This window comes from Tenrec ecaudatus, chromosome 2 (assembly GCF_050624435.1).
Source record: "Tenrec ecaudatus isolate mTenEca1 chromosome 2, mTenEca1.hap1, whole genome shotgun sequence".
Taxonomy (NCBI): Eukaryota; Metazoa; Chordata; class Mammalia; order Afrosoricida; family Tenrecidae; genus Tenrec; species Tenrec ecaudatus.
This window is the reverse complement of record NC_134531.1, coordinates 15,391,599-15,406,312: the sequence shown is the minus strand read 5'-3', so window position 1 is coordinate 15,406,312 and position 14,714 is coordinate 15,391,599. Positions and strand designations below refer to the sequence as shown.

Genomic DNA, 14,714 nt, shown 5'->3' with positions numbered 1-14,714 from the left:
GAGTTTTATATTAAGAGTAAGTGCACATCAAGAAAACATCCCAACCCATCGTTGCCCAAGCCCACAAGTCCAACATTAACCCATATGTCCAAGACCAATCCACAAAGTCCTCTATCACACAAAACACACCCAGTGATGCCGACTGCAGGAGGAAAGCGGAGTCACTGAGTGTGTGAGCATGTCAGCACTGGCAGGGGTCTCCACACAGCTGCTCCAGCACCCAGGGCTGCATCAGGGTAGGCCTATGTGGCTTCTCCTTGGGGATGTCTTGCAGGAAGTGAGCCTTGCCGGCTGAAGCAGGGAACCGGCTAAGGCAGCTGCGCCCTGGTCTGACCATCAGAGAGCAAGAGACCCGAGAACTAGAAAGGTGATCACTGAGCCATTTATCCCTACCCTCTTCAATTAATCCCACATGTGTTTATCGGCCAGATTGGCACAGTGAACTTTAACTATTTCAAGACTCGATCTGGATTGTGCTGGGATGTTATTTTAATGTACAATTACTCTTTATGTAAAGTTTTTTCTTAAATACATATGAGCATCTAAGAATTTGTTTCTTTAGTCTACTCGGACTAACACACAGGCCAAGGGCGATCCTATGGCAAAGGGGTGCCCTGCTGGCTGCCCATGAGCCCCCGCCCCTCCCAGACCACATGTGTGTCTGATGGTATTGGCCGTCTTGATTCCTATCCCCAAATTCAAGAACACTTTTTACAGTGACAACGAATCTCTCTTGAGTTTTTCACAAGATCGGAAATGGAAGCCTACCGTGCTAGAGTCGATCCCAACTCATAGCGAATGGAGTTTCCGAGTCGGGCTGTAAAATCAGCGGCAGCAGATGGACACCTCCTCCCATGGAGCAGCTGGTGGGATCCAGCCACCCGCCTCCAGTTAGCAGCCCCGTGCTTCAACCGTCTCACCACGTAGGGCACCCCTGACAGGATCGCCAAACCACAAAACCCACGCCACCAAGCTGATGCCAACTCGCGGTGATGACCCTGCAGGGCAGAGAACTCCCCAGGGATTTAAAAAACTCAGTGTTAATGGGGAGCAGACCCGGCAAGACAGACGAGACCTGCCCCCTGGTGTTGCAGGACTATCCATCTGAAGGACACAGCCTCATCTGTTTTCCCCAGAGAGGCTGGTGGGTTTGAACTGTGGACCTTGAAGTTAGCAGCCCCATGTCCAGCTCACAGTGCCAGCAGGAGGACCTGGTTCCCAAGACAGCACCATGGGAGGTGCTGGCACTCACAGCCTCTCACAGAGTTGCAGGGAAAGAAGGCCCTGGAATATTGTGGTCTGAGCAAAACGGGTGGCTGGCACCCTCCGGGGCATTGCCGCTGCCATCTTTCTTTCCAGCCAGACTGCCACCCCGCCCTCATCCCTCCTATGCCATAGGCTGCAGATTCCCAGAGACTCAAAACTCCCACGGAAGTCGGCATTAGACCTTGGAAACAAGACATCATTTTGGTTTTTCAGCTCTTGTGGCTGAAAATATTGCTAAAGCGCGTGACGGGCCTCCCCGTGTTTGAAAACAGTTACACCAGCATCTGATGTTTCTCCGTGGTCCCGGGCCGGGCCGGGAATGTAACCAGTTTGCTGTAATACGCTGCAGATGCGTGGACTCTCTTACTCACTTTGTCCTCCGCTGCGGGCCACAGCGCCCAGTGTGCGCGCAGAGAAGCCCCCGGGAGACTCGGCTAGAGGGTTTCTGCTCTAGCTGGATTTGTCTGAGAGCGCCTGTTTGCTGTCCTAGCATCCCATGGTCTGGTCAGTGTTCTCCGCTGGCTGGCTGGCCCTACATGAGTTACTTTTCTCTCTCTCTGTCTCAGCCAAGGAGCCCCGGTGGCACACTCCCAAGTTCTCGGCTGCTAACTGAAAGGGTGGCGGGAGGAAACACCTGCTGGTCTGTCCCAGTAAAATCCACAGTCCCGGAGAGCCCCCCAGAAGGGCCAGTTGGGCGAGACTTCATCTCACTTTGGCTATGTGGTCAGGAGAGGCCAGTCCCGGTGAAGGACAGCCTGTGTGGCAAAGTAGAGGTGCGGAGAAAAGGAAGGCCTTCCACGGGATGGATTGACCTGGTGGCTGCATCGATGGACTCGGCATAGGGACAATGGAGAAGGTGGCGCAGGTCCGGGCAGTGTTTCGTTCTAAGGGGCGTAAAGTTGCTAGCAGTCAGAGACGACTCGATGGCACCTAGCAGCTGGCGGACCCTCTGAGGGGCTTTTGCTGTCCTGGAGCCACCGTGAACTGGTGGGACCTGACAGCACACACCTGGACCACCACCACATGCCTCGGCCTCTTCGTCCACGGCAGGTGTGGTCGTGTGTGGAGGTCACCCGGCAGGGTGATGAGGTGGATTAACGCTGCCTTAAGGGATATATCATTCAGACACAGTTTGATTTCCTCAGTGAACACTGCAGAGACTGTTTACCTCTGTCCCCTACTGTTTACACTGAGACAAATACACATATCCAAAATCATTTGCTTCCCAGCCTTCTAATCTCGAAATCCCCCGTGTCGCCTGCCTGTCTCTACAGATGTATGTCGATTTGACGCAGTGGCTCTCCACCTTCCTACGCTGCGACCCTTTTGTACAGTTCCTCATGTTGTGGTGACGCCCCAATCATAACATTATTTTCGTTGCTACTTCATCACTCATTTTGCTACTGTTATGAATCAGGCGACCCCTGTGAAAGGGTCATTCAGTCCCCAAAGGGGTCACGACCCACAGATTGAGAACCGCAGATTTGACATGAAGGTAAATTGAGTATGAAAGCATGACTTCAGTTACAAATATAAACAGAATCCAGAAGTCCAGGTGGAAAGGCAGACAGTGTAGTGGAGATTGTCATACTGACCGATGGTATCTCGCACGTTGATAATGCTAGTTATACATTTTCCATATAGTATCACAGTTTCATTTAGCACTTATTTGTGGACAGGGATGTTGTTTTCAAATAAAGTAAGCTAATTTTGAAAGAAAATGTGCCGTCTGGTCACGTGTCAGTTTGGCGCTTGTCTGTAGAGATAGGTTGGTAAGAACTGTTGGTAAACATGGTCGTAAAGAAGGCCGGCCCCATAAGTTTGGCTCAGTAGCAGCTGGCTGGCGGGCAGTGGTCCCAGCCCCGTTTCCCCCCACGTTTGCTGCTTCAGTTCTGTCTGGGCCTGGGGACCCAGCAGCCAACCTGCTTACCCTTCTCTGGAAGACTCACTGCCATTGAGTCTGTGGCCGCGATAGTGACACTGCAGGACACTGAGGGGGCTGCCCCTGTGAAGTTCAGGGACTCACTCTTCTCAGGCGTAGACAGACTCATCTTTACCCCTCGGAGCGGCTGGCGGTTTCAAACGGCTGACCTTGCGGGACACGTAGCCACTACGCCATGAGGGCTCCTGCCCTGCGAAGTGTGAGCAGAAACGATGGACGTTAGGAACACTGGCGCCGGGTGGGGCTTTCCACCAGGCTCCTGCTGAGCTCTCTGCAGAATCCAGCCCGGGGGTTGTTCTTTGCTGGTTCTTGTCTCTCACGGGCTCCTGCCATCCCAGGTTTGGCTGGAGGGACCGAGGACGTTGGACCCTTCTGACTCTGTGCCTCTGCCCTGCAAATTCAGGAGCATTGGGCCTAATTTCCAGGGTGGCTTGTCAGTTAGTTATGTGCTGATGCAGTTATGAGGCGGGGTGGGAGTGCAGCGAGACCAGGCAGCTTTGCACAGAGCACTGCCTCGCAGCTTCCCGCCCGTCGCCCTCTGGGCTCGATGTGGCTGGGTGCCGTGGTGCAGGTGCCACTCAGAGAGACCCTCTGAACCACAGGGCGAACCTCCGCCCGGCCCTGCGCCTTCCTCCCAATCGTCCCCACGCCGGAGCCCATCGCTGCAGCCGCCGTGTCAGTCCGTCTCCTTGGGAGCATTCCTCTTTTTCCCTGCCCATCCGCTTTGCCACGCGTGATGCCCATCTCGATGACATGTCCAAGGTATCTGAGACAGAGCTCTGTATCCTTGCTCTCTGTGAGTGGGGTGTTGCGTGCTTAGGTTCCTCAGACAGGTTTCTACGGGCTTGACTATTTTCAAAAGCGTCCTTGCTCCGTCCCTCGCTCTGCCATGGCAATGCGTCCCCTGGCAGGAAGGGGCTGGGACTGCCTTGGTGAAGGGAGCAGAGGTCGCAGGGCCTGCATTGGCTTGTCTCTGGGGTGGCTCTCCTTGGCCGCCCTCGTGGGTTCAGAATGACCCGGTTTTTCACGTCAAACAGAAAGGTGTGTAGTGGGGCGTGGACGTCCCCTTCCACTTAAGTCCGCTCAGTGCGGTGGATTTGTGGAAGCTGCTTCAGGCTGTTGCCCCGCTGGGCAGTGACCGGGCTGCCTCTAAGAGGAGCCCACGGAGCAGGTGGCTGTATCCAGGGTGGACAGCGGGGAGGCCCTGGCCGGGACCCCCCAGTCCCCCGAGTGATGAGGGTAACCCTGTGCCGTGTCTTTGCAGACCTACATCGGCTCCATCATCACCTCCGTGAACCCCTACAAGCAGCTCCCGGGCCTGTACGAACGCGCCACCATGGAGCAGTACAGCCGGCACCACCTGGGGGACATCCCGCCCCACATCTTCGCCGTGGCCAACGAGTGCTACCGCTGCCTCTGGAAGCGGCAGGACAGCCAGTGCATCCTCATCAGGTCAGTGTCCCGCGGCCGGGGACGGGGCCTGGGAGCATGCCGCCCTGAGAGGTGACACTGTGAACCACAGTGTGGGCAGGACCAGACTGGCGCCTGCTCCTGCCTGCCTTTCTCTGTGCCCGCTCTGCCTGTGGACTGTGGACGTGTGCAGGAAAGTCACCTGCCCCCAGAGGGTTCAGTAACAGTTGTCGGGGACTATCTACTCCCTCCCGTCTTCATGGCAGGAGAGGCAGCTGCTCATAGCAGCATTGGGCCACATGGTCCATGTCTTCCTCCTGCTCCGGCCTCTCCTTCACCTGTGTTGCTCCAGGAACCAGAGGACAATCAGGGTGTCTCCTCCAAGCTCGGACTGCCCCAGACGGATGCTGAGATAGAGCGGAATCCCCGAGCATGTTACTAGGTTAATCAGTTACCCCACGCCAGGTCCCTTGTTTGTTTTTAATAACAAATCGGAATTAACATATGCGACTAACTGAAAGGGATCACGCCTGTACCCCAAACCTGTCTGTATGTGTCTGTCCCTTTAAGGGGAACCAGCACCTGGGTAGGTGGTTTCTCTCCAGAGTCACCTGAGGGCAAGGTGCGGTGTGCAAACAGTTGGCAAGCTGCATGGTCACGGCCTCCACTAAGTCCCTGTGGACCGTGGCCAAAGAGCTCACTTGCAAAACTGAAAGGAGTCGGCTGACCTATACAGAGCTCCCCACCCCCCAGTGAGGGCACGCCTCCTTCCCCAGGTGAAGCCCGTTTGTAGGTGCTTTTAGATGACCTCACGGAAGGGACAAAGGGCATGATCTAAGGGCACCACGTCAGCCTACGAAACAGAAGTTCCTCCGATTCCCAGAAAGAAAGAACTCCGCCTATTGAAGGAAGCTTCAGATAATGTTTTCCATCCCTAAATATTTGCTTGTATATCTTACTTACAGTACAAAAAAAAAAGCTGATAGTGTGCCTAGTCATTTGCTCAGTGGAGCAGCTTCAGAAGAAATTGGAAACCAAGTGAGATCTGAGGGTGTGCGTACACACATTCATGCTGCTTTCAGGCGCCATTACGTCCATCCGTCCGTCGGTCCTGCACCCTCCTCACCATCGTTCTTAGGTTTTGAGCCCAGCGATGCAGCCGTGGGTCAATCCATCTTGCCCAAAGTCTTCCTCTTTTTAGCTGCCGCTCCACTTACCAGGCGTGATGTCCTCTTCCAGGGACTGGTCTCCTGATAACATGTCCCGAGTCCGGGAGACGTGAGGGCCATCAGAAGGCATGTGGGGGGATGGAATGGAAAACGAAGGGATGTGGAGAAAGTTTCCCACCAAGTTTTGAAACGTCCTCCTTTATAGAAAATAGATCTGAGAGCTGTTGGCATTTCCATGCCCAAGACTGAAGATTGGTCCTTAAAACATAACCGCCCTTGGGGATAAGGAGCGTTGATCCCAAATAGAAAGCCCCATTGTGTAATGTTAGTGTGAAAAGAGTAACTGTTTGCCTGCACTGACTCTGAAACACAGACTTTCAGAGTAGGTTTCTCATTAAAATGTGTTTTAGTTTTTAATAGTTCTCTGCAGGGTGTGTGTGTGTTTTAAGTGGGGGCTGAGACTGGGAACTGGAGACTTGGGAATGTGAATTAAACATGGTTGTGCCCAGGAGCCTGTGTTTGTGGTTCCTTGGCTTGAGCTGCCCCCCAGTGGGCACAAGGGGTATTACAGGTCTGAAAACTATGTGCCGGCGGTGCAGTCAGCACCCTGCTCATGGTGCCCCCTGGAGTGTCCGAGTGGAACTGCGCCACAGAGAGATTTAAAGGACTTATGTCCCAGAGAGCATGTCTGGGTGGACGTGGGGTTCCCACTGTCTGGCTGGCAGCCGCGTGCGTTAAGTCTGTGCCTCCCTGAACTTCTCTTGTTCCACTGCTGCTCTTAGGTGGCATGGAGTCCGGAGACGCTGCCCAGCCCCCAGCCATCCTCACCACTGTTGTTTTTACACTGCTGCTGCAACAGATAGAGCTTAGTACCTTTCACACCAAGGCGTAAGCCTGTTTTGGAGCTGGGCAGGGCTTCGAAGATCAGCTTTTCTCTCTCGTGTGCCACGTGACCAAGGTGCTCAGCTAGTGGGTGGCCAGTGCCTCGGGTCTGATATGCTAGAAGGGACCTCTCTGTCCGCTGCCCCATAAAGATCGAGGAAACCCTGTGGAGCAGTTGTCCGTGCCTCACACACAGGCCGGCACCCAGCCACCGCACCTCCTGCTGGTGAGCCCGTCCCAAGATGCCCAGTGACCCGCTAGGACGGAGTGGAGGTGCTCCCGGGTGTGGGTACCCTTTAACTTACTTAACAGGTTCTGGGTGGTTGTTTAACCCAGTCAGGCCACAGGTCCACTGGAAGAGTTGAGTACATTCTGCTCTGGCGCTTGCTTGTCTTGTGTGGCTGGGTTTCACTGGTCCCATACAAGGCCCCTTCGGGTGGGCAGTGCCCAGGACAGGATCTGGACATGCCTGTAACTTTGGCTCTTGCAAACGCTGGAGTGTGATTTCCTTCTTACCAACGTCTTGGACTGATCCATGGATATTCAGACTATTTCTCTCTTTCTTTTATAATTCTAGGAAAATATGTAGAAACAGTAGAATTGAAACAACAGCCGAAACATTTGTCTTGGACGAAAGCGACTCGGGCCATAGCTCGTGCTCCCGTGGCTGGGGGGTGGCCTGACTGGACTTTTGAGATTGAAAATGAGAGCAGGACCTGAGCTTTTTCCTCCAGGACCTAACACCCTGACGAGCATTTGTGGAATGAATAGGGTTTGTCGTGGTTAAGGCTCCGTTGAGTTGGTTCGGACTCAGAGACACTACGACAGAAGGAAGCGCCGCTCATTCCCGGGCCGTCCTCACCATGATGTGTGAGCCCCTTGTGCAGCCGCTGTGCCAAATCCATCCCATCAAGTGTTGTGTGGTCTGGGCTGACTTGAGAAACTAACCCAGAGACGCTCCTGTGTGTGTCAAAGAGTAATTGTCTATTGAAACACCCCAGTCCAGCGAAGCCGGTCAGGGTCCAGCAACGAGGAACATACAACTTTCCTCTAGTTCCTAAATGCTTCCTCCTCCCCCACTATCATGATCCCAATTCTACCTTACAAACCTGACTAGACCCAGAGGATGTGCATTGGTACAGATAGGAACTGGAAACACAGAGAATCCAGGACAGAAGACCCCTTCAGGACCAGTGGTGTGAGTGGTTATACCGCTTGCGATGGTGGAGGGAGGGTGGGGTTGGAAAGGGGGAACTGATTACAAGGATCTACATATAACCTCCTCCCTGGGGGATGGACAACAGAAAAGTAGGTGAAGGGAGATGTCGTACAGTGTAAGATATGACAAAATAATTGATAAATTATCAGGGTTCATGAGGGGGGAAAATGAGGTGATGCCAGGGGCTTATGTGGAGAGCAAATGTTTTGAGAATGATGAGGGTAATGAATGTACAAATCTGCTTTATACAGTTGATGTATGTGTGGATTGTGATAAGAGTTATATGAGGCCCCAATAAAATGATTAGAAATAAGTAAAACATCCCAGTCCAGATCAAATCCATAAGTCTGGTATTAGCCCCATATGTCCAATACCAGTCTATAAATTCCTCTTCAGACTCACGCAGCACATGCAATGATGCCGAATGCAGGGAGATGGTGGTGGAAAGTCTTGTGGATCCAGTGGTGGCGGAAGCATCTACAGGGCTCTGGCTGCCATCAGCTTGGCTCCGTGTGGCTTGTCAACAGGAAGATGAAGCAGAGAGAGTGTGCGTCCCGCCTCCATGGAGGAAGACTCCAAAATCCTCAGGAGAAGGCCATGGCCACACAGGCCTCATTGGCTATGACCTGATTGCCAGGCTAGACTAGACTCCACCCCTTCGCTCAAGTTGACAGGAGATTATGTAACTGGCACAAGAGTCTTCCTCTCTTTCGCTGCTTCTCTGCTTTACCAAATATCATGTCCTTCTCCATAGTCCAGTGCCTCCTGATAACATGTGTGAAGTACCTGAGCTGAAGCCTCACCATCCTGGCTTTGAAGGGCTGTACTTCCGAGACAGATTTGTTTGTTCTCACAGCAACACGTGTGCTTGATAAAGTAGAAGCAGACAGTCGATTCTGACTCAGAGACTGCACAGGACAGTAGAACTGGCCCTGTGAGCATCCAGAGGGTCACAGGAGTAGAGAGCGGCTGGTGGTTTCTAGCTGCTGACCTGTGGTTAGTAGCCCACGACATAAAGTGGAGGGGCAGCAAAACAACGGGAAGGTCCTTGGCAAGATGGGTGGACACAGTGGCTGCAACAATGGACTCAAACATGATACAGTTGTGAGGATGGCGCGGGACTTGTCAGCATGTCATGTGGTGCTCAGGGTTGCTACAAGTCAGAACAGGCTGGAGGGCATCTAACCAGAACATCATGGCAATCCACAGTACATTCGCTCTGTGCGTTCGGCCAGGCCGACTAGTGACACAAATCCAGAGACCCTCATATATGTGTGTAAGGGAAAATTTTGTATTAAGTGATTACGTATCAGCAAACATTCCAGCCTAGTCCAGATCAAGTCCATAAGTCCAACATGAGTCCATAAGTCTGGTACTAGTCCAAAAGTCCCCCTCTGATTCGCGCAGCCACATGCCATGATGCGAATGCAGGCACAGCACTGGCTGGCGAGTGCAAAGTCTTGTGGATCCAATGACAATGGAAGCACCACGGGACTCTGCAGGTCTTAGTGTGGCTCTATGGGACTCATCAGCAGGAAGGTGAAGGCAGGGAGAGAGGGGAGGTTCCCAGGACCCTCCTTCTGAGAAGGTCACGCCCACAAGGAGCCACCCTCACGCAGCGACTTGATTGACAGGCTGGACTCCACCCCTGCACTTTCATATTTCAAGTTGGCTAGAAATTATGTAACCATCACACTAGACCCCGCCAGCATCCCACAACGCCTCTTCTGACCAGCCTGCAGTTTTGCTTTTAAGACTCGCGGCTTCCCAAATGTGTATCCCCCACCTTCGCCTCTGAGTTCCACACTGAGGCCCAAGGGCTGCTTTGAGAGGTCCTGGGGGCTTGTTCCAGTGAAAACATCCCTCATACCATGGGGACCTCCCTCCATGGGGCCCAGACACTTTGACCTAAATTCCGACAAGGCCGCGTAACTGCTGCCTCATCAGACCAGAATGAGTCCACGTGCTCAGGAGCCTGCAGCCCCTGTCCAACACCCCCATGCATCCCTCTTTCTTTTGCATTTCTCTGCCTGCTTCGGGCTTGTGCAATGAATGGGGTCCCTTTTTAGTGAACCTTTGCTGATCCAGCCCCTCTTGGGGTGCTTGCTCTTGGGGGCCTCTGCCAAGGGCCCTCTGGGAGAATGTGGCCTCTGAGCAATGCACCTTCGGTCCCAGCACCTTCATGGTGAGGGTTGACCTCACTGGGCGGGCGACCTGGATGTGTGTCCTCATGGTGAGGGTTGACCTCACTGGGTGGGCGAACTGGACGTGTGTTCTGTGGAACCTGCATGACCCAAGGGGCGACAGGCCTCCTCCGCACTTGGTTCTTTGAGACATTCCAACCTCTCCCCTCCCTCCCTGTTCAGCGGTGTTTGCTCTAGCGAGTTGGACAGGGTGACCGTGCTGGTTTGGTCCCATTCAACTTAGAAGCACACCTCTCCACCCACTGGGATTTTGTCTTCCAGCGGCGAAAGCGGGGCCGGGAAGACAGAAAGCACCAAGCTCATCCTCAAGTTCCTCTCGGTCATCAGCCAGCAGTCTCTGGAGTTGTCCTCGCAGGAGAAGACGTCGTGCGTGGAGCAAGCGATCCTGGAGAGCAGGTATTTCACATGTCTCCTCCTCTGCGTGGCCTGTCTCGTGGTTGGCTTCATGCAGGGCCCTGCTTGCGGAAGGGAGAATTCAGACCGCCTGGGCTCTTGGTTCTGCTTCCTGACTCTTTTAATGTACCCAAGGTGCATATGGTGATCACTGTCTGATACCCCCCGGACCCCTCCTGTGTTGGGTGCTTTTGCCCCCACCATCAGTGAAGGCCCAGGGATGGCGCCCTTCCTTCCTGAGAGGCCGAGGCTCCAGCCGCCCCAGAGCGTGGAGGGCCCAGGCTCAATGAGGGGGCGGCTTGGAGGGTGTGGAAGGGAAGAAAGCTGATGAGCTCTCAGGAAGCTTTGGGACCTGGAGACATTTCACCTGCTGAGCACTGTGGCCCAGGGGGCTTAGCGAGGAGACAGGCGAGGCCCCGCAGCTGTTCCGAAGTTCAGGGTGAGCAGGTGGGGCATTCTGGGAGCCTCAATGGCACCTGTGGCTGACGACCACTGGTAGGTCTCAGGGCACTGAGCCTCAGAACTGGGAGAGGTGTGTGTGTGGTAAGGTGGCATCTGAAGTTCTCATTCCCTGGCAAGATTTTAGAAACGAATGGGATGCGAGACAGCCAATCACTTGGAGATTGGGCCAAGGTTCGGCACGAGAGGGCGCGCTGCCCAAATCCTGCCACCTCGTTTGTTTTTGCACATTATACGTGGCTGCTCTCCGGGGCTAGTGGCAGGGTTGAGCCCTTGAACGAGGGCCACATGGCCCACTACGCCGAAACGTTCTTGTGCTCGCTCCTTCACAAAACAGATTTTGCTAAGCCCTGCTCTGCCGCGGCCCCCTGTGGAAGTTGGTGAGATACGAAGTGACCTGGCTTGGCCCAGAGATGGGCGATGGATAGGTAGAAGGTCCAGAGGCAGACCTTTGCTGGTGGTTAGAGTATGAGTGTGCATGGCCTTTTTCTATGGAACCCCCTGACTCGTGTGGGCTTTCTACTCCCCTGAAGAGCTACTGTCTGGGAAACCCACGGGGGCAGGTCTGCTTATGGGGTCACTGTGGGATCAGAGTGAGTTTGGTTTGGATGTGGAGAGAGCCTCTTCCTGGCCCCCCACCCTGCTGACACACTCTGCTGTCTCATCTCTCTCTCTCTCTCTCTCTCTCTCTCTCTCTCTCTCTCTCTCTCAGCCCCATCATGGAAGCCTTCGGCAACGCCAAGACCGTGTACAACAGCAACTCCAGTCGCTTCGGGAAGTTCATTCAGCTGAGCATCTGCCAGAAGGGGAATATACAGGGCGGGCGAGTCGTAGATTGTATCCTGCTTGATGGGGCTTTTACCGCGGCGCTTAGCTGTGTTCTCAGTAAGCACAGACAAGACAGAGAAAGAACGCGGGAAGACGTCTCGTCTCTGGCTCTAGCTAGGGATGGGTGTCTGCCTGGTGGGGTGGTGGGCTCCACCGAAAGGTCAGCCCCTGGAAACCCCCAGCCGCTCCGAGGGCGAAAGGGGAGGCTTTTGATTCCTGTGAAGAGTTGCAGTCTCGGAAATCACGGGGGCCCTTCTACCCTGACCTCTCGGGTCGCCACGAATTGGTATCGACTCGATGCAAACGAGTTAGGGTTGAGTTGCCTGGTGATGGCTCTGATAGTATGTTTGACCTATGACTTCATTCCATGACCTAAAGCACAATATTTCTGTTGGGAATTCCCAATATACTGCCAGTAATTAAAACAATGCCCCCCCCCAACAAAAAACAATTAAAACAATAGCCCCACCCCCAACAAAAAAACAAATGAGATTTCTCACCCAACATCCGTATGGCTGGAAAGTCCGTTCAGTGGAGTCATTTGGCCCCTTGGGTCTCTGGGTTTGAGCTGGAATGAGGTGTCCTGGTCTGTGTTTGCTTTGCGTGTCCATTGACACCTGAAGTCCCCAGGTCCCGGGTCCCTGTGGGGATAAGCCGCAATGGCCGGGGTAGCACAGACGAGAACACTGGAAACAGATGGAGCCCGCCTTGTCCTGTTGTGCCCCTTGACCCGCTGTTGCGTGCCACGTGCAGATTTATTAGAGAAGGTAAGTGGGCAGGCTTTCCCCGCGGACAGGCTGCAGCAGGGGTTGGTGGGGGCCAGCGAGGCTCCCTGCATGTCACATGGTTTTCCTCCGCAGAACCGAGTAGTTCGACAGAATCCCGGGGAGAGGAATTATCACATATTCTATGCACTGCTGGCAGGGCTGGGGACAGAGGACAAAGGTGAGTACCCCCCCCCCCACCCAGACTCGGCGGCTCCCGCTGGGTGACCAGTGGGCCACACCAGGGGAGAGAAGGCAGTGTTTTGGGCGTGGTCCTCTACTCCTGAAATGAAGTGTCCCTTAGGGTTCTGAGAGTCACTCACTGAGTGCGGTGTGGAGCTGGTGGGGGACAGCGAGTGGCAGGAGGGGCCTGGCTGCTTTGGGGGCCTGGGGGCCTTTCTGATTCAGAGTATTTCTGCAGAATATTGAATGGAGCCGTGCAGGCCCAGAACTAATTTCTAAACACTTGAGTTTTATATCATTGGCTTCCTCCCCCCCCACCCCCCCACACACTTTGAGTTTTCCCTTTTTTTGTGATCCTCCCGTGATATTGATGACAAACGAATGCTCTTGCCTTCACTTTGACAAATACACATCCGTAAGCGAACTTCTGACAAACGCATGTACGTGGACCTGGTGAGGGTCCCGGGACTCCGTGTCCACGTGTTTTCCAGAGCAGCCCAGGAGAAACTTGTCTCTGGCTCTTGTCTTACCTTGGGCTGTCAGGTGTCCAGGTTAAAGTCATCATCGTGATCTTCATAATTTTTTTTTTTCTGCAGAAGAGTTTTATTTATCTATGCCTGAAAACTACCACTACTTGAATCAGTCTGGGTGTACGGCAGACAAGACAATCAATGACCAGGGGACCTTTCAGGACGTCATCGTAAGTTCCTTTCCCCTCTCGGCCCTGTTGGGAGGGGCAGGCTTCCTTTGTGTTAAAAAACTGTATATATGTCTTTGTTTGCTTTTGGTCAAAATGCAGACCAAAGCCATTGCAACCACAGGAAGTTCTCCGTGTCCGGCCCAGGAGGGGGCTCAGCTCCACCAGGCTAGGATGGAGCTCAGGGACTCTCCTGTGTGCCAGAGATGTGTGTGTAGGCTGGGTCTGGCAAGCCACATGGGTGGTTTATTAGAACAGTGTTCAGATTGTCTCTGCTCCCCCCCCCAATCCATAAAGCAAATGAAAATGCACCCCCACCCCCCGGGCTCCACCTGGAGTGAGCAGAGCTGCGAGAGTTCTGCCGGCTCAGAAGAAAACCTTCCCACGTGGGTTCTGGTGGGCACTGGTAGCCCATCCCTCCGGGTCTCACAGCCTCAGCTGGTACATGCGAATTGCCTGGTGACACAGTCTTCTCAGGTCTGAGGGCCGGCGCTGCCATGGACTTGCTCAGATGCGCAGGACCCCAGGAACTAGCTCTCCGGTGGCCTGACCCGGGGAAGCTGGGGGTCCACCAGTAGGAGTACCCACCTGACTAGTTCTATCATCAACAGGTCAGATAAACCCCTCAGGAGCAATAATGGGAGCATCGATTCCATGAGGGTAGGGGGAAGGTGGGGGGAGAAAGGGGGAATGGTCTCAAGGATCGATGGATGAACAACAGAAACGTGGGGAAGGGAGACTGTGGACGGTGTAAGATACGAAAATGGTAATCACTTATCAAGGGTGGGAGGGTTGGTAGGGAAGGGAAAAAAGAGCTGATAGCAAGGGCTCAGGTAGAAAGTAAATGAAAAGGATGATGACAACAGGTGTACAAATGTTCTTGATACACTGGTTGCATGGGTTGTTAGAAGAGCTGTAAGAACCCCAATAAAATGATTTATTAAAGTAATTAAAAAACATGCAGGGGCGAGCAGAGTGGGAAGGGAGGGGAAAAAATGAACTGATACCAAGGGTTCAAGTAGAAAGCAAAAGTTTTGAGAATGATGATGGCAACAAATGCACAAATGTGCTTGACACGATGGATGAATGCATGAATTCTGATAAGTGTATGAGCCCCCAATAAAATGATTTAAAAAATAAAATCTATTGCAACTTAAAAAAAAACAAGCAAACATGAATTTCTCCATTTAGGCCAAAGGGAAATAAAATTTTGATGGAAAACTTAAAGAACATTTAGCTCTTTAAACTTTAAAAAACAAAACAACCCTGGGCTCTAAAACTGACTATAACTGAGTCAA

At 53.3% G+C, this 14,714-nt stretch overlaps 1 protein-coding gene across 1 annotated transcript in view; it reads left to right on the top strand.

Moving 5' to 3' along the window:
- The window catches only part of MYO10 (myosin X), a 195,709-nt gene that overhangs the window by 93,374 nt on the left and 87,621 nt on the right, over positions 1-14,714 (top strand). The window contains exons 4-9 of the mRNA XM_075540884.1: positions 4,473-4,660; positions 10,354-10,488; positions 11,657-11,781; positions 12,526-12,539; positions 12,633-12,717; positions 13,316-13,419. Coding sequence (XP_075396999.1) covers positions 4,473-4,660; positions 10,354-10,488; positions 11,657-11,781; positions 12,526-12,539; positions 12,633-12,717; positions 13,316-13,419 — 651 coding nt within the window. The remainder of the gene's footprint in view (positions 1-4,472; positions 4,661-10,353; positions 10,489-11,656; positions 11,782-12,525; positions 12,540-12,632; positions 12,718-13,315; positions 13,420-14,714) is intronic.